The sequence below is a fragment of the Furipterus horrens genome, unplaced genomic scaffold (assembly GCF_987537825.1).
Source record: "Furipterus horrens unplaced genomic scaffold, mFurHor1.1.pri manual_scaffold_17, whole genome shotgun sequence".
Taxonomy (NCBI): domain Eukaryota; kingdom Metazoa; phylum Chordata; class Mammalia; order Chiroptera; family Furipteridae; genus Furipterus; species Furipterus horrens.
In genome coordinates this window covers 47,463,012-47,483,211 of record NW_028327187.1, presented here as the reverse complement: position 1 = coordinate 47,483,211, position 20,200 = coordinate 47,463,012, and the positions used below count along the sequence as shown (strand labels likewise).

The 20,200-nt window shown below is 41.3% G+C and overlaps 1 protein-coding gene across 1 annotated transcript in view; it reads right to left on the bottom strand.

Annotated features, from left to right (window-relative positions):
• Nucleotides 1-19,107, bottom strand: part of TRPC5 (transient receptor potential cation channel subfamily C member 5) — a 166,489-nt gene extending 147,382 nt beyond the window's left edge. The window contains exon 1 of the mRNA XM_090264555.1: nt 18,730-19,107. Coding sequence (XP_090120681.1) covers nt 18,730-19,107 — 378 coding nt within the window. The remainder of the gene's footprint in view (nt 1-18,729) is intronic.
• Between the last annotated feature and the right edge of the window lie 1,093 nt (nt 19,108-20,200).

The window sequence follows — 20,200 nt, the reverse complement described above, 5'->3', positions numbered from 1 at the left end:
CCCACTACCAACATCATTATCCATTTACTTGCTTCTGACCCTTTCTTTCTTCCTTTACAGCTCAAAGCCTATTTTTTAAATCTGAAATGCCCCCCCTCCCACACTTTTTAAAGATTTTATTTATTTATTTCTAGAGACAGAGGAAGGGATGGAGAAGGAGAGGAAGGGAAACATTGATGTGAGAGAGAAACATCCATTGGTTAGCTCACACATGTCCCCAAGTGGGAACCTGGCCAGCAACCCAAGCATATGCCCTGATTGGGAATTGAACCAGCAACCTTTCAGTTTGCAGGCTAGCACTCCATCCACTGAACCACACCAGCCAGGGCTGAAATGTTCCTCCCTTGAAACCTCTCTGTCTACCTGTATACAGAGTGACCTCTTATATTGTCCACATTACACATATTGGATGATATAGCATGTATTTCCTCATACTGTTCTATTCCTGTTCCATGTTTGTAGTTGGCATATGGAACAGAATCAGTACAAGGTAGTTTTTGGTGCACTGGCATAGGACTGCTGGAAGGGGAGATAGAAGAACTCTTGAGTGTTTCACTGATATTTCACAGTTGATCTGAATTTGTGACAAGAGCCATAAGCTGGAAAAATAAAACAAAAACAATGAGGGGCCTGGGTGCAAAGGAGACAGAAAATAGTTGCTTTCTAGACAACTGTGCCTGTGAGATGAAGGAGGACAGAGGAGAAGAGGTAACTCCTTACCTGGACATGTGTGTGTGGGTTAGGTCTATATACAACCATGAGTATGAGGCTACAAAAAGACCTGAGTTGATGAGTTGGTGGTAACCTCATGTGTTTCTATTTAGTGACTCACTTTTGAGATTACTTTATGGTTTCTTCCTTCTGAAGTGTTATGTAGCCAGCTCCCTTGGTCTAGTTGAGTCTAAGTTTAAATATTTTTTTTCTGAAAGGCAAACATCACTGTCTTCAATCTTTTGTGTTTCTTGGAACATAGAAGTGCATGCCCACTAAGAGGGGTGGACTGGTTGGATGGCATGTGCATGTCTGTTCTCCCCATGAGACTATAAATTTCTTGAGGGCACTAACTGTACCTTTCCTATGAGGCATATAATTAGCAGTCAAAATGTTTAGAAAATTGAATAGAAGTGACGAGAATTAATCATTTGCTGGAACTTCATCATCAATGAGTTATTCTAGATAGACACTACTTATGGCTGCTTTGTTTGTTTTCAGGGTTTTTTTTTTTTGTAAATTTTACCACTTCTAATGATTCTTTGAAGGGAAAATGGGGTAGTAGAGAGAGTGTTTTGGGAGTCAGGAAGCATTTCTGCCAGTATAGGCTCAACTGAGTGACCTTGGACATATCACTTCAGACCTAACGCTATCTAAACATATTATAGTTCTGATCTGTGAGTGAAGTAGGCTTACTGAAAGACAGCACAGACATAAGAGGAGGTAGCTCACTTCATCAATTTAGCGAATATGATGCTGTGCCATCACTCTGACCTTTTCTTCCAATGAAGTGGCTGATTTATTTTATTGACTTAATTCACACAACACATTTTTTTGGCTCAGAATTTTGACTATGGAATTAAAATCACAGAATTGAAGCTGTTATTTGGGTTATTATAGGCATAAATATCTACTTTTATATTGGGAAATTCAGGTAACAAAGAGTTAATATTAATAATATTTTGTACTAATGCTAATGGTATATTGAGTGCTATGTGCAACAAATTATGCCAAATGTTAGATAATAATTCTCACTTAAATCTTGCAACAACCTATGATGTACGTAATATCATTAACCCCATTATACAGATAAAGAAACTGTTGTTCAATTAAGATAAACAACATTATCAAGGTCATACAGTCTGAACGCTTAGCTGCTATGTGCTAGTGGGTGCTTAATACTTTAAAAAATAAATAATTGAGATTAGCGATAGGGTCATATTAACATGGCTTCAACTAATAGGAGTAGGAGTTGTTAGTACTACTTATCATTTATTGAATATTCATGTATCAGGCACTGTTATAAGTAATATATATGTATTCTTTCATTTAATTCTCACTACAACTATGAAATAGACTCCATTGTAATTCCCATTTACAGATGAAGAAACAGGTTTGGAGAGATTAACTGACTTGTCCAGGGAAACACATCTCATAGGTGGATGACTCCAAAGCCTTTGTTCTTTTTACCACTTCAGGCTGCCTATAAATAGAAGGGTGACTTTTACATTTCTCTCCTTTAATTTCTTCTCTCAGATTGAGAGCTATTTATAGGCTAGACTCTTTAACCTCTCTCTGTGCTTCAGTCACCTTTGCCTAGGCCCTTAGTGTCTCCCTCCACACTGTACAATCTCTCCCTGAGACCAAGGATCAGACAGGAGAAGGAGTAAACAGTGTCTTGTTGCTGATTTTCTACAGTCTCAACACAAACACTTACCAGTGTTGCTGGGACTTTGTCTCGCTAGCTCATCTGTGAGACCAATTTTAATTTGGAGCCATCTGGCACTGACAAATGAGTAATTATGGCACATCCCAGAGCGGTGGGGCATGGCGGAGGGAAGGTTGGCTTAACCTATTACTTCCTGGCTGCATTGACACAAGTGGCCAAAATAAAATTACTTGGGTAGGCTATTGACGCAGAGGCCAGCAGCTCTACCTCCCTGTTGTTCAAATCCTTAGACTCCAGTGAACAAGGAGGGATGACTTTGAGGTCATGCTGCTTGCCTGGCAGCAAAAGGGAGACCATTGCCATCAAAGCCAGGCAGAAGAAGGTAGTCTGTGAACTGGGCCAGCTCGCTCACCAGCCTCTGCCTCTCACTGTACTGGTAGTGCCTTTTACGAGTGCCACTTGATAGCTGGTCTCTCCAACAATATGATGGCCTAAGTCAAATTGGTAGAGTAAAGCTTAAAATAATAGTCATTGACTTCTGTCTAGCATTTAAACTTTTTCAAAAGACTAATATATCTTTATCTCATTTCTTCTATACAATAGCCTCTTAGGCCAGGTAGGAGCAAGTATTGTTAGCTTCATTTTACAGATTGATGAAATTGAGCGTTTGGATGATTCCAATACTTGGATGTGTGTAAAAGACCTTATGAGTTTCTCAAGATCACCTTGTTATCTACAAGCTGGATAGCACATGAAACTCTGAATTAGAGCATGTCATTCTGTCTTCTATACCAGTAGTTTCCCAGCTATGCTTTTTCTTCGGAGGCCAAGCAGGTATGGAAGTGTGTGTGTGTGTGTGTGTGTGTGTGTGTGTGTGTGTGTATGTATGTGTATTTGAACAAGTAGGGCTTTGGGCTACAACCTACAATTTAACTAGGGCAGCTCTGCTTGGGTCTATTTGTTTTACATCTGGGCAGAATTTCTTTTAATGAAGATGTTTAAATTACTAGTCTCCTGACTAGTAATTCTCATAAGGCGTATACTGGGTTGAACTGTCCCCTCAAAAGATATGTTCAAGTCTTAAACCCCAGTACTTCTGAATGTGACCTTATTTGGAAAAAGGGCCTTGGTAGATGTCGTCGTCGTCGTCGTCGTCATCGTCGTCGTCGTCGGCAGCCGTCCGTCTCGAGAGACGATGGTGTAGCTTCTTAAGAGTCTATCTGCACCGCCGAGAATGGCTGTGCAGTCCGATTCGGGAGTGACATGGTATCTGTCTCCTCCCGTGTTGAATCGACATCTTGCGATAACGCTGAAGCTACAGAGCCTGGGCAGGGTAATATGGAGGGTCTGCTGTTGCCCATGCAGCAGACGCCCCCCTCTCTTCGCAGCTGAAGGGTCCAAGGGAAAGACGGAGTCGATACAGCTTGGGTTCAGGTGCGCCGCAGGAGTTGCCGGTGTTGAGTACAACATCAAACCGCCTTAGGGACTCCGGCTCTGGATTTTCTGTCGGGGTTTACTCCCTTAGCCTTTCCCCTGAAGAGGTATGCCGCAAGGCAGCAGAGGTCTTGGTAGATATAATGAAGTTAAAATGAATGAGGTCCTCTTGGATTAGGGTGAGCCCTAAATCAAATGACTGGCATCTTTATAAAAGAAAGGAGAGGGATATTTGGATGACAAAGGCAGAGATCGAACTGATGTGGCTATAAGCCAACGCATGGAGCAGATTCTCTCTTAGCACCTCCAGAAGGAACCAACCCTGCCAACACCTTTATTTTAGACTTCTGGCCTCCTGAATTACGAGAGAATATATTTTAAAAAACATTTTAAGCTACCCAGTTTATGGTAGTTTGTTATGCGAGACATTATGAAACAAATACAGAGGTACATAGACCTCTTAGCTAGAAATAGGAGGGGTGGGCTTATTAAGATGCTGAATCCATGTCCAAACCCCAAGTTTCTGATTCTGTAAGTATGCAACGGTACTTAGGAATGTGCATTTTGATAAGTACTCCATATGCGCAGTGACTGATCTTTGAGCTTTTTGTGACCATACACAGATACGAGTCTCTGAATTGTTGATGATTTGCTATCCCTGCAGATGATGTTCCTCTAGAGGTTCCCAGAGTCAGTGGGTTGAAAGGAGTAGACTTAATGGGCAAGAAATAGGCTGGTATTAAACCTCCTGCAGTCCAAAATATTTGAATTCTGAGAATTATTTGAGAGTGCTTATCCCAAGGAATCACAAATCCTCCAAGTCAGCAAAATCTACCTCTAAGGAAATAGGCCACAGTGATTTGGGAGTGGATGATGCCAAGAGGGTCATATTTCTGGAGCAGTATGAAGGTCACAGAATAACACACACACACACACACACACACACACACACACACACACACACCCTATGTTCTACTTATTGTCTAGTGCAGAGAATTCTATCTGATAGAGCATAGAGCATCACCATTTTTACTTTAAGATTTGGTCCCTATTAAAAATATATGTCTCCATGTGAGTGTTGATACTTGAAGTCAGTGTCTACCATTTAGGCCTGGCCTCCAATATTTATTTGAGAGAAGTTTTGATTGGTTAGAAGCAGAAGAGAACAATGGACTGGGGTAAAGATAGAGCTGAAGGGGTCTTGCTGCCAGCCTGAGGTCAGACTCCATTCTAGTAAAGCCAAAGAGGGTACTAGTTTACCCCAAATTGATAGAGGTCAGATGGAAGAGGGTCTCCATGAAAAAGGACAGGTGCTTAGATTATGTTTATGGAGGAGTGCCTTCCCGATAATAGCCTACCCATGTGGATCCAAGGTCCTTCAAGAGGCCTGTGTTTGCTCACATCCCTGATCGCTCTCAGGTAAATAAATCTTGTTCCTATCTCCCAAAGAGGTAGAGCTTCTGCACTGTGGCAGCCTGTAGATATAGTTACTGATGTATGACTTATCACAGTGATTGTCAAAGCAATGGAACAAAATGAAATTTAGCAGAGGCTGGCAATGGGGGTTGGGCAAGAGAGAAATAAAGGAAGAAAAGGCTGCTAAAGAGACTTGAGGATGGAGCTGACAGCTTTGTGGGTTTGTACATATGCTGCGATATCTGAATGTGGACAAACGAGGTCTTATACTGGCAGTGTGTCTAAAAGGATCTTGATAAAAGACACCTTGTCCCAAACAGATTTACCCAGGTTCCATGTGTCCAGTATTCCACCATTAGTGATTTATTTCTGAGTTAAGCACTGTCTTTCTCAAGGGAAGTTAATACCTTAAATTGTACTTTAGTCTAATTTTACCTGGTACCTTTCCTTCTCAAGGTTTGCCAAACCATTAGGAAAATATGGAAGTGCAGACCATCAAATAAAGACTTTGCCTACTTTTAAAACTCAGAAAGGGTTAGTATTGCTTGCTCCCTCTTTGGAAATGCCCTTGTGCTCTCCCCTTTTTCAAAACAGTTGTAAAACCAAATGGGATTGAATATGAAAGGCTGGGATGTCTTTTTCCATCAGTTAGCCATGTGCTTTTCTGGCAGATAAACTTAATTCCTTCATGTTAATCAATAAATATTTACCCAGGGGTGGGCAAAGGTAAATTTCCAGTTGTGAGTACATGAAACAGAGTTTACTCTGGTATTATTATCTATTATTTCATTATTTATTATTATTAACCTACTTTTGCCCATCCTTGTATATTACCCATTATATACTATGCACTAGATTAAGTGCTGATGAGGGAAGCATGGAAACAGTTGGGCATTAGATTTTGCCTCACATTAAAAAAAAAAAAAAAAAAAAAGGTCTCGTTACAAACTGGACATTTACACCAGGAAGGGTGACAAATAGTATATTTGTGTCAAGTGAAGGACTACATAATCTCAGGAGGGCAAGATCATAATGCTGCAGGAAAGCTGGGTAAGCCTTTGTTTAGATTGGCACATTAAATCACTCAGGGACTTAGCAGGGCTCTGGGGAAATGGGGCACAGAACAAATCAGTTTTGATGTGGATGGTGATGTGGACTAAGTAGGGAACATGTTCACATCTCTCTGCTTTGGTATTAATCCACATGATGAACCCATTCCAGAGAGCTCATCCATCCATACTCCACTGATCTACCTCATCTCAGAACTCCTACTGGGAATTCTAAGACTTAATCAGACTGCCAGGAAAGAAGTACAGCCTAGTGGTTAAGAAAATGGGTTTAGGAGGTAGACTGCTTGGGTTTCAGTCTTGGCTATGACATTTATTGTGATCTTGGACAACTGACTTAATCACCCCATGACTCAGTTTTTCTCATTGGTAGAATGGGGATGATAATAATAGTGTCTACTTAACACAGCTACTGTGAGGATTAAATGAGGTAAGTCATGTACGATGCTTAGCACACTGCTGGTTACATACTATTCATTTATAGCATAAATATTTACTGAGTGCATGTGATGTTGCAAACACTTTCCCAGTGTTAGGATACAGCAGTGAAAAAGAGAGACCAGGTCCCTTCTCTTTTAGCACTGTGTTAAATGCTTGTGGAGAAGGAGGAGATTCAGGCCCTTTACCCAAAGAACTTTTAATCTAGTCTCTTCCTTTCTGCTCTACCAATTATAATTCTTTTTTTTAATTTTATTTTTTGTTATTCAATTACAGTTGTCCCATTTTCCCCCATTGCTCCCCCCTCCCAGCCCATCCTTTCTACCACAATTATATCCCTCCCCGTTGTCCATGTGCATGAGTCATTCATATACGTTAGTTGACCTGACCCTTCCCTTACTTATCCCCCTTGTCTCCCTCCCCCCTCCCCCCAACTGACCACTATTCTAGTCTTTGCCTATTTAGTTCGTTTGTTTGTGTTGCTCTTTAGTTTCCTGTATTGGGTGATATCATATGGTATTTTGCTTTCTTTGCCTGGCTTATTTCACTAAGCATAATTCTCTCTAATTCCATTCATGTTGTCGCAAATGGCAGGAGTTCCTTCTTTCTTTCTGCTACATAGTATTCCATTGTGTAGATGTAGCACCGTTTTTTGATCCACTCATCCACAGACGGGCACCTAGGCTGTTTCCAGCACTTAGCTATTGTAAACAGGGCTGCTATGAACATAGGGGTGCATAAGTTCTCTTGAATTAGGGTTTTAGAATTTTTCAGGTATAATCCAAGCAGTGGAATCACTGGTTCAAATCGCAGTTCCATTTTTAGTTTTTTGAGGTAATTCCATACTGTTTCCCACAGTGGCTGCACCAGTCTGCATTCCCACCAACAGTGCAGTAGGGTTCCCTTTTCTCAGCATCCTCGCCAGCACTTGTTGTTTGTTGATTTGTTGATGAAGGACATTCTGACGGGTGTAAAGTGGTATCTCATTGTGGTATTTATTTGCATCTCTCTGATGGCTAGTGATGTTGAGCATTTTTTCATGTGCCTATGGACCTTCTGTATGTCCTCTTCGGAGAAGTGTTTGTTCAGGTCCTTTGCCCATTTTTTAAATGGGCCGTTCGTTTTCTTGATGTTGAGTCGTATCAGCTCTTTATATATTTTGGAGATCAGTCCCCTGTCTGTGATATCATTGGCAAATATGTTTTCCCATATGGTTGGTTTCCTTTTCATCTTGCTGATGTTTTCTTTTGATGAGCAGAAGCTTTTTAGTTTGATGTAGTCCCATTTGTTTATTTTTTCCTTTATTTCTCTTGCCTTGGGAGATGTATCCGTGAAGATATTGTTACGTGTGATATCTGAAATTTTCCTGCCTATGTTTTCCTCTAGGACTTTTATAGTATCACGGCTTACATTTAAGTCTTTAATCCATCTTGAGTTTATTCTCGTGTGTGGTGTAAGTTGGTGGTCTAGTTCCAATTTTTTGCACGTCCCTGTCCAGTTCTCCCAGCACCATTTGTTAAAGAGGCTCTTCTCACTGCATTTTATGTTCCTTCCTCCTTTATCGAAGATTAGTTGACCATAGAAGCCTGGGTTTATTTCTGGGCTTTCAATTCTGTTCCACTGATCTATATGTCTGTTCTTATGCCAGTACTAGACTGTTTTGATCACAGTGGCTTTGTAGTATTGTTTGATGTCTGGTATCGTGATTCCTCCTGCTGTGTTCTTCTGTTTCAAGATTGCTTTTGTTATTCAGGGTCTTTTGTGGTTCCATATGAATTTTTGGAGGATTTGTTCTAGGTCAGTGGAATATGTCATTGGTATTTTAATAGGGATTGCATTGAATTTGTAAATTGCTTTGGGTAGTATGGCCATTTTGATGATGTTGATTCTTCCCATCCAAGAACATGGTATTTGCCTCCATTTATTTGTATCTTCCTTAATTTCTTTCTTCAATGTTGCATAATTTTCAGTGTACAGGTCTTTTATCTCTTTGGTTAAGTTTATTCCTAGGTAATTTATTATTTTTTTTTCTTTTTTTTTTTTTTTATTTTGGTTTTTCAATTACAGTTGTCCCCTTTTCCCCCAATTTCTCTCCCCCACCCAGCCCACCCCCTCTCCCGCAATCATATCCCTCCCCGTTGTCTATGTCCATGAGTCTTTTATACAGGCTCTTTAATTAAACCCTTCCCTTACTTATCCCCCTTCTCTCCCTCTCCCCTCCCCCCTATTGACTGCTATTCTGCTCTTTGTTCTATTTAGTTCCTTTGTTTGTGTTGTTCTTTAGTTTCCTGTATTAGGTGATATCATATGGTATTTTTTTTTCTTTGCCTGGCTTATTTCACTAAGCATAATTCTCTCTAGTTCCATCCATGTTGTTGCAAATGGTAGGAGTTCCTTCTTTCTTTCTGCTACATAGTATTCCATTGTGTAAATGTACCACAGTTTTTTGATCCACTCATCTACAGATGGGCACTTAGGTTGTTTCCAGCACTTAGCTATTGTAAACAGTGCTGCTATGAACATAGGAGTGCATAAGTTCTTTTGAATTGGTGTTTCAAGATTCTTCGGGTATAATCCTAGTAGTGGAGTCGCTGGTTCAAAAGGCAGTTCCATTTTTAATCTTTTGAGGTAATTCCATACTGTTCTCCATAGTGGCTGCACCAGTCTGCATTCCCACCAACAGTGCAGTAGGGTTCCCGTTTCTCCACATCCTCGCCAGCACTTGTTGCTTGTTGATTTGTTGATGATGGCCATTCTGACTGGTGTAAGGTGGTATCTCATTGTGGTTTTTATTTGCATCTCCCTGATGGCTAATGATGTTGAGCATTTTTTCATGTGTCTATGGACCTTCTGTATGTCCTCTTCGGAGAAGTGTTTGTTCAGGTCCCTTGCCCATTTTTTAATTGGGTTGTTTGTTTTCTTGATGTTGAGTCGTATCAGCTCTTTATATATTTTGGAAATCAGTCCCCTGTCTGTGATGTCATTGGAAAATATGTTTTCCCATATGGTTGGTTTCCTTTTCATTTTGCTGATGTTTTCTTTTGCTGAGCAGAAACTCTTCAGTTTGATATAATCCCATTTATTTATTTTTTCCTTTATTTCTCTTGCTTTAGGAGATGTATCCGTGAAGAGATTGTTACGTGAGATATCTGATATTTTCTTGCCTATGTTTTCCTCTAGGACTTTTATGGTGTCACGGCTTACATTTAAGTCTTTGATCCATCTTGAGTTTATTTTCGTGTGTGGTGTAAGTTGGTGGTCTAGTTTCATTTTTTTGCAGGTCCCTATCCAGTTCTCCCAGCACCATTTGTTAAAGAGGCTCTTCTCACTCCATTTTATGTTCCTTCCTCCTTTATCAAAGATTAGTTGACCATAGAGGCCTGGGTTTATTTCTGGACTCTCTATTCTGTTCCACTGATCTATATGTCTGTTCTTATGCCAGTACCATACTGTTTTGATTACAGTGGCTTTGTAGTATTGTTTGATATCTGGTGTTGTGATTCCTCCTGCTGTGTTCTTCTCTCTCAAGATTGCTTTTGCTATTCGGGGTCTTTTTTGGTTCCATATGAATTTATGGAGTATTTGTTCTAGGTCTGTGAAATATGTCATTGGTATTTTAATAAGGATTGCATTGAATTTGTAAATTGCTTTGGGTAGTATGGCCATTTTGATGATGTTGATTCTTCCCATCCAAGAACATGGTATTTGCTTCCATTTATTTGTGTCTTCCTTAATTTCTTTCTTCAATGTTATGTAATTTTCAGAGTACAGGTCTTTTATCTCTTTGGTTAAGTTTACTCCTAGGTATTTTATTTTTCTTGTTGCTATAGTAAATGGTATTTTCTTTTTTGTCTCTGTCTCTGCTATTTTATTGTTGGTGTACAGAAATGCCTTAGATTTCTGTATATTTATTTTGTACCCTGCGATTTTGCCAAATTCACTTATTATATTGAGTAGTCTTTTAGTGGAGTTTATAGGATTTTCTAGGTATACTATCATATCATCTGCATATAATGAAAGTTTCACTTCCTCTTTCCCAATTTGGATGCCTTTTATTTCTTTTTCTTGTCTGATTGCTGTGGCTAGGACTTCCAACACTATGTTGAAAAGGAGTGGAGAGAGTGGACAACCTTGTCTCCTTCCTGAGTTCAGGGGGAATGCTTTCAGTTTTTGTCCATTGAGTATGATGTTGGCCTCAGGCTTCTCATATATAGCCTTAATTATGTTAAGATATGCTCCCTTTATTCCCATTTTGCTGAGTGTTTTCATCATAAATGGGTGTTGAACTTTATCAAATGCTTTTTCTGCATCTATTGATATGATCATGTGATTTTTGTCTTTCATTCTGTTTAGGTGATGTATTATATTTATTGATTTGCGAATATTAAACCATCCTTGCATCCCTGGAATGAAGCCCACTTGATCATGATGTATGATCTTTTTGATGTGTTGCTGGATCCTGTTTGCCAATATTTTATTGAGGATTTTAGCATCGATGTTCATCAGTGATATTGGCCTGTAGTTTTCTTTCTTTGTTGTGTCTTGACCTGGTTTGGGGATTAGGATAATACTGGCTTCATAGAAAGAGTTTGGGATTTTCCCTTCTTCTTGGATTTTTTGGAACAGTTTGAGGAGGATAGGAGTTAGTTCTTCCCTGAATGTTTTGTAGAATTCGCCTGTGAAGCCATCCGGTCCAGGGCTTTTGTGTGCCGGGAGATTTTGGATTACTGTTTCAATTTCCTTCTTTGTTATTGGTCTGTTGAGACTTTCCACTTCTTCTTGATTCAGTTTTGGAAGGTTGTATGTTTCTAGAAATTTGTCCATTTCTTCTAGATTGTCAAATTTCTTGTCATACAGTTGTCTGAAGTAATTTCTAACTATCATTTGTATTTCTGAGGTATCAGTCGTGATTTCTCCTCTTTCATTTCTGATTTTGTTTATTTGTGTCTTCTCTCTTTTTTTCTTGATTAGACTGGCTAGAGGCTTGTCGATTTTGTTGATTTTTTCGAAGAACCAGCTCCTAGTTTTGTTGATCTTTTGGATTGTTTGTTTAGTCTCTATGTCATTTAGTTCTGCTCTGATCTTGATGATTTCATTCCTTCTTCTTGCCCTAGGCTTTGTTTGTTGTTGGTTGTTGTTCTAGTTCTTGTAGCATTGTGGTTAGGTTTTTTATTTGAGATTCTTCTAGCCTTTTCAGATATGCCTGTATTGCTATAAACTTCCCTCTCAGGACTGCTTTTGCTGTGTCCCACAGGTTTTGGGTTGTTGTGTGCTCATTATCATTAGTTTCTAGAAATTTCTTGATTGCTTCTTTGATGTCATTGTTAACCCATTCATTATTTAATAGCATGTTATTCAATCTCCATGAGTTTAGGTGTCTTTCATTTTTTCCTCTGAGGTTGATTTCTAGTTTCAAGGCATTGTGATCTGAAAAGATGCTTGATATGATTTCAATTTTCTTGAATTTGTTGAGGCTTGTTTTGTGACCTATCATGTGGTCTATCTTTGAAAATGTCCCATGTGCACTTGAAAAGAATGTATATTTTGCTTCTTTGGGGTGAAAAGTTCTATATATATCAGTTAGATCCATGTGGTTTAGTGTGTTGTTCAATGCCTGTATATCCTTGGTGTTTCTTTGCTTTGATGATCTGTCTATTGTTGATAATGGAGTGTTGAAGTCCCCTACTATGAGTGTGTTGTTGTTGATATCCTTTTTGTGGTCTTCTAGTATTTGCTTTATGTATTTGGGTGCTCCTATGTTGGGTGCATATATGTTTATCAAAGTCATATCTTCTTGATGGATTGTTCCTTTAAGTATTATGAAATGTCCTTCTTTGTCTCTTTTTATTGTCCTTGCTTTGAAATCCATTTTGTCTGATATGAGAACTGCTACCCCAGCTTTTTTTTCCGGTCCGTTTGCTTGGAATATTTTTTTATATCCCTTTACTTTCAGTCTGTGTAAATCTTTTGTTTTGAGGTGTGTTTCTTGTAGACAGCAAATATGTGGGTCCTGTTTTCTTATCCATTCCGTTACCCTATGTCTTTTAATTGGAGCATTTAATCCATTTACATTTAAGGTTATTATTGACGTGTATTTATTCATTTCCCTTTGTACCTCTGTTCCTCTCCTCTCTTGTTTTTTCCTTCTTTTTTCTTAGAACAGTCCCTTTAGCATCTCCTGCAATGCTGGTTTGGTGGAGATGTATTCTTTCAGTCTTCCTTTGTCTGAGAAACTCCTTATTTCACCTTCTATTTTGAATGAGAGCCTTGCTGGGTAGAGTATTCTTGGTTGTAGGCCTTTGTTTTTCATTGCTTGAAATATTTTTGACCATTCCCTTCTGGCTTGTAATGTTTCTGTTGAGAAATCAGTTGATAGCCTTATCGGAGCTCCCTTGTATGTTATTTGCTGCTTTTCTCTTGCTGCTTTTAGGATTCTCTCTTTGTCTTGGAATGTTGCCATTTTAACTATGATGTGCCTTGGAGTGGGTTTTTGGGGGTTCCTCTTGATTGGAACTCTCAGTGCTTCTTGGACTTGCATAGCTTTTCCTCTCATCAGGTTCGGAAAATTTTATGTCACTATTTCTCCTATCAGATTTTCAATTCCATGTTCCTTTTCTTCTTCCTCTCGTATTCCGATGATCCTTAAATTATTTTTCCTAATGCTATCCTGTAATTCCCTTACATCTTGTTCATATTTTTTCAATCGTTTTTCATTTTGCTGTATTGTCTGGGAGTTTTTCTCTACATTATCTTCTAACTCACTAATCCGATCCTCTGCTTCGTTTAGTCTGCTTTTGACTGATTCTACTGTGTTTTTCAGTTCAGAGATTGTATTCTTAAGTTCTTCCTGGTTCTTGTTAACGATTTCTATGTCTTTTTTTATGCTGGTGTAGTTCTCTGCAAGTTCCCTGTAATTTTCTTGGAGCTGCTGGTAACTTCCTTGAAGGTTGTCATAGTTGATTTTAAGGATGTCGAGTATATTGAGCTTCTTTACCACCATTGTTTTGAATTCCATGTCTGACATTTGGGCTATGTCTATTTTGTCTATCTCTCTTTCTGAGGATTCCTCTTTTCTTTTCATTGAGGGGTTATTTTTGCGTCTTACCATGTTGGATTCTTTTTGTTTTTATTTATTTATTTATTTATTTATTTGGGGGGGGTAGTCTGCTTTGACTTCCCTCCTTTGTGGTGTAATATTCTTTATCGAAGGTCTGGGAGTTTCAGTGGTGCAGTCTCTTTGATATCCTGAGCCTGATGGTCTTGAGTTACCCTTTATGTCGTTTGTTTATGCTGTTCGGTTATATTTCAGATGTTCTTTGATAGGATCTTCCTTCTGGCTACTTGGTTGAGAGTCACTCTATCTGCTTTGTCTTGAGTTCTTTTGTGGATATGCTGTTAAAGACATAAATACACAGCCCAGGCAGGAGACCCACACCCTCAGAAAGTATCCCCCACTCTATCCTGCTATCGTTAGCCAACTAGCCCGTATTAATATAAATGTAAAGAGATTTGAGCTTTTATACTATAAGAAGAATAGATACGAGTTGTTTTGGGGGAGGAAAAATATAATTTTTGATAGAGGGGTTGGTAGATTAATAATAGTTGAGACTGTGCAAGCCAGTTAGTAATATTTACATTGTATGTTAAGAAAAATAGAAGAAAAGGATAGAAAAATACTTAGTATAGTAAGAAAGTGGGATTGTATTGTATTTGGGTTTATATAGTAATTATATTGTATTATTTAAAGTAATAGGGGGGCTAAGCTAGACACACAAACGAATAAACCACGATTAAAGAGAAAGGATGAGAAGGAGAGGTTATATGCAACACGTTAGAGATAAAGTTTGTTATTATTGGAAGAGGTGGAGGAAAAACACCCCCCCAAAAAATCCCCAAGAAAATAGAAGAAAGAAAAGAAGAAAGAGAGAAAGAAAAGAAAATAAAAAATTTACCACAACCCCCCCAAAAAACCCCAAAAGGTAAGCAAGAAAGGAACAAAGAAAGATAGAAAAGAAAGAATACAGAAGAAAGAAAGAAAAAAGAGAGAGAAAAAAAAATTGAACCAAAAAAAAAAATATATATATATATACCCCCCAAACCCCCCCCAAAAAAAAACCCAGGAAAAGAATAAAGAAAGAAGGAAAGAAAAGAAATTATTAAGAAGAAAGAAAGAACAAGGGAGAAAAAATTTGGGAGAAAAAATTTGGAAAGAAAAAAAAAAAAAAAAAAAACGATGTTTTTACTCCGTTTTAGCCTTGGTGTGTTGCCTTCTTTTTCTGGGTCCGCAGCTGGTCTAGTGCGGCAGGTCAGAGGTTCTTGTTCTTTTGCCGGACTGGTGTGCGCACCCGGTTGCCGCTATGGTGCGCGCCCGCGGTTGCCGGCACGGCGCGCTACCTTGCTGCCCCCTGTAGCCAGTTGAGGTGCCCTTGCGCGCAAGCCCCTGCGCGCTCGGACGGCCCGAGAGTTTGCCCCGCGGTAGGAGCCCACTGCTGCCGGGCCGCGGTGGTTCCCCGTTCGTGCCAAGGTGTCTCTGTCCGCGCGGGTGGCCCGAGCGCTTTCCCCGGGATTGGCTCCTGCTTTCGCTGGGCCGCGGGGGTTCCCCTTTCGCGCCGAGGTGACCCTGCCCGCGCGGGCGGCCCGAGCGCTTTCCCCGGGATTGGCTCCTGCTTTCGCTGGGCCGCGGCGGTTCCCCGTTTGCGCCAAGGTGACCCTGCCCGCACAGGCGGCCCGAGAGCTCCCACTGACCCCGGGCTGAGGTGCTTTCGCGCGCGCGCGCTGCCCCGTGCCCTCAGTCCCGCTGAGCCGAGCTCCGGGAGTTGGTCTCTCGCCTCTTAGGGCAGGGCCAGGGACACTTGTGCTCAGTGGAATCGAGCGTCCGTGGGTCGCCGCCTCTCGCTGTTCCCGTGCTGCAGCCGCCCCGTTCCCTCACCCGTCTGGGTGGGCACAAACAGAGCCTGCGCTAGTGGTCTGCTTTCCGGCCTAGGACCCTGCGCCCACGGGAGCTGTCTAGGGGTGTCTGTGCACAGTCCTCTGCGTGTTCAGTGGGCCCTCCCTGTGCCCATTGGGGCACTGATCTTATGTCCGTTGGGGAGTGTCCGAGGGATGCCTGGACTCACGGCCCCGCGCACCTGGGCCAGTGAATGAGAGCACTTCCCTATGTGCGCCCCTGCGACCCAATGGTAGGGTTGAGGAGTGGATTAGCGCGCCCCTGTGCCTGGGCTCCTCCAGAACGGCCTACCACACCCAAACTTTCCTCCCGTCTCCACCATCCACTAGAGAAAAATATAAAGGAGAATTATGTTCTCACTTGCCCGGCAGCATGCTGTCTCCTGTCCTTCAGCGCCAATGCCACTTGGTTGAGTCCCATCTCTGCCAGCGGGCAGAGATCCGCTCTCCGCCTGACTCCTCTCTGGGGTAGCCTGTGGTCGCCAAAAATCCTTTGTGTGCTTCCAGCCACAGCTCCGGCAGCCGTCCCAGTCAGGAATCCCATTTCGTCCCCTTTTTCTCTGTTATCCTCACTAAACAGGTTGTTCCCAGATGGATTTTCTCTAATCCAGCAGTGCCTTGGGTCGACTCCTGCCAGTGTCCAGCTGCTCACTGAGATGTTCTGTCTGCAGTTAGCCCAAACTGCAGAAGGGTCTCGGGAGCCTGAAACCGCAGCCTCTCCTCACTCCCCAATTATAATTCTTAGTCTTCTAGTTATCACTTACTTTATTTTAATTCCTTCTTGTTTAACTAGGCAAATATTAAAACTATGAATTCCCTTTAATCTCAGCTTTGTTTATATCCCATAATACTTAATGTTGAGTTTTTTCATTATCAATATTTTCTAAGCACTTTGCAGTTTTGGTTTTGATTTGTACTATTTCTACTTTTTAATATATTGCAGTATTCTGTGTTTGATGACTGTATTTTCTTCATCCCTACTATGTACCCAATGCCTTGCTTCAAGTAAGAGATACAGTCAAGAGACATGTTTGACTTGAGGGATTTAGAAGGGACTACGGGACAAAGGATTGGAAAAAACTGTTAATAAAGTGTTGAGTGTTACGTTTCATGAGTTGGTTTCTCTTGTAATGAAAAGATATTGTAGATATTGTAGTTGCTGAAAGGATGGATGGGAATTATTGAATTTTTACAATATTTAGGGAAGAATAAGCCAGCATCATTGTTCAGAATGTGTAGAAAGAAAGAGACTAGAGGGAGAGAGCCCAGTTAGAAGATTTTCATGTTATCAAATACATTGGTTCCCAAATCTGAGTATGCATAGAATTCCCTAGAAGGCTTGTGAAGATACAGCTTGCTGAGCTTCAATTCCAGAATTTCTGCTTCTGTATGTGCTGGGGCCAGAGAATTTGCATTTGTATTTCTAGCATGTTCTCCTGGTTATGCTAATGCTAGAGATTTAGGGAGCACACTTTGAGAACCATTTATCAAGAAGAGAGCTGATGAGAACCAGAGGCAGAGTGATGGGAATTGGGCTAGAGAGTAAAGTATGTAACAGATTTTGGGAGGAAGAAACCACAGGGTTTGGGGATTGGGTATGGAGGGAAGGGAGAGGAAGGAATCAAAGATGAGTCCAGAGTATGAAACCTAGGTGCCTTGGAGTGTAGGGGTATCATGAATATGAAAATATGAGCATCTAGGGGTGTAATGCAGTTGTTACAGAAACAGGGGAGTCCAAAAACAAACCCCAGAGTTTGCTGCTGGGAGATAGGGAGCAGGAAGCAGCTTTCAGGATGCCCTTGCATACCTGGAGCTAGTGGCTGGAAACATTGTTGCAAAGATCCGCTTTACTTCCATGACTCAGGAAGATGGGAGGGATCTTGGACTGTGGGCTGGTACGGAAGAAGCAGACAGAGCCTACGTAGGGTTCTGTGAATGGTCAGGACTGTTTGCAACACCCACTGCGTGAGAGGATGCAGGGGGAGAGAGGAGGCAGGGAGGAAGAGAGAGGTGCTGTGGACATTTTGGGCTGGCTCTGGCTCTAGGAGGCTCTCTCCCCCAGGCTCTCTCTGGCCCTCATGCCCTCACTTTCTGGCTCTTGTGGGCTCCCTCCATGTGGCTTGGAGAAGGGGTCTCCAGGCTGCTTCAAGAAGAAGTTCTCGCCAGGTGGCTTTGAGAAGGAGAGGAGATCCTCACGGTTTGCAGGAAGAAGGCAGTTTGCAAGGAGGCTGAGAATCCACGCGGTCCTGCTTTGAGAGCTGGAGGGCACCACAGCACAGAAAGGACCTCCTCAATCAGAACTGAGTGATTGGCAGCCACTGGTAAAGCTGAACTGTGCCTAGGAAGTAGGGAAACGGTGTTTCTGACTTTCCTAAGACTGGCCAGGTCTGGGAGGGGGAGGCAGGACTATGTGTAAATAAATCATTCTTTTCCTTTTCACCAAACTCTGTATTAAGAGTTATAATTCTGGCAGTGGGCAATCGGGCCCCTAACTAAACAGCCTGTGGGTTCTCTTTCAATCGGAGCAGCCCAAGGGTTCTGTTACACAGTCACATGACAGGTACTAGAAAAATATGTGAACCCCTGTATCCATCTTCATTTCCATCATGACACATGTTTAAAGACCTCCTGTCCTTCAGGAGAAAGGCTAGTAAAAGGAGAAAGCTCAGGTCTGTGTTTGTTTTTTTCTTTTCTAGAATTTAAACTTTGAGTAGAGGAAGAAAATAAAGAGAGAGAACAGAGGGTAGGGAAGGTAGAAGGAGCTTGAATATTTTGGAAATGGAGAGCACACTTTTGTGTTGTTAAGTATTGAATATATATACTGTAAGGGCAAATACCAGTAAGAAATAGGCAAATGAGTAAAACTCAGCATGGGCCATGCAGTGTATCTCCAGGATACCACCTGGGAACACTGATGCTATTTTTGAGGGCAGAGGGTTGCCATGATAAGGCTTCTCAACTCTAGCCTTCAAGCTCTAGTTTCAAGGCTTCTGAACATGGTACCCTGGTGTCCATGACTATTCCCCAGCCTATAGGGACTTCTCTTACCTGCTTCTCTCCACTGGGCTTCCTGTAGCTGAGCAGAAGCTCCACAGCACCCACCACTTCCTTGCGGATGGCATAGAGCAAGGCATCACCTACATACACACTGTGGTTCAACAATAGCTCCATGATCTCTAAGTTCTCATTCTCAATGGCAATGAGCAGAGCATTCCGGCCCAGAGGATCCATGCAGTTGATGTTGACATTGTAGTAGATCTCTGCCTCCTGAAGGGCCTGCTTCACAGTTGCATAGTCCCCCTTCTCTACAGCATTGAGGAAGGCCTTCTCCTCTGAAGAGAGTTCTGTCTCAGCCCTCACAATTTGCAGGGGAATGCGGTCTCTGTATGGTGAGTAGTTGACCTTTTTGTAGTACAGTTGTGCCATGGTTCATAGCAATTTAGAAACCTGAGGGACGAGAGAAAGGGAGACCAAAGACATTCTTAGATACTTGATGGTTTCAAATGGCTAGCTGGGGAAGCAGCCTTGCTAATGGTTTTGAAAATCCCAAATTGTTTTAATGTCAGAATCTTTTTCTGCTTTCAAAGGTGTATATCAGAAAAAGCCCAGGCTTTTGGATAAGAAAGACCATGGTTCAAATCCTGGCTTTACCAGCTTTGTGATCTTGGATAAGTTACTCAAGTCAAGCCCTCTGCATTTCAGTTTTTTATTATTATTAAAGGTGTCAATATTAATAATATGTTAACAGTTATAATTAGCGACTGCTCACTGTGTACTAGGCCCTGTGTTAAAGAATAATTTCTACCTCAAAAAGCCTATTGTGAGTTAAATAAGATAATATATTATTAAAGCAACTAGCTCAGGGTAAACCTCCTGAAACATGGCACAAGCTAGTTTCTTCCTTCTCTTCTGCTGCCTGGAAATACTCATAATAATACTTCTGACTGGTGATACAAAGTTGGAGTTCATCTTTGGCCAATTCCTTTGGGCTTTGGGCCTGTGGGCTGGTGCTTGTGCTGATTTCCAGGATTAGATTTACAGTTGCCCAGATGCAGATCCTGGATTGCAATCTTGTTTTACTGTTAACTGAAACCCCGCTTCTTGCTACTGCTCACTGTGGGAGGGGCATTGGTTCCAACAGGCCAAAAAAAAACTTCAAAAGATAAGCACACACCCCCTATGTTCACTCATAATTTTTCCCTTCACAATTCCAAATCAAGGAGCTGACAGATCTGAGAATGTGATTCAACTCTGCAAAGTTAATGGTCTGTTTTGCATGCACCACCTCTAAAGCCAGATTTTCATAGAACTGAATTTAATCAATGTGAACATGGTAGAAGCCTTCCATGTACCTAGCAATATGCTAGTCACCTTTGGAGTATATGAAAGATCAGATTGCTGCCTTTACCATCTCTCACCTGGACCATTTCGAAGCCTGAGAATTGATCATCCTGACTCCATTTTCTCCCCTTCAGATTGTCTACTACACCAGCCCCAAGTTATCCCATGAAATACAAAC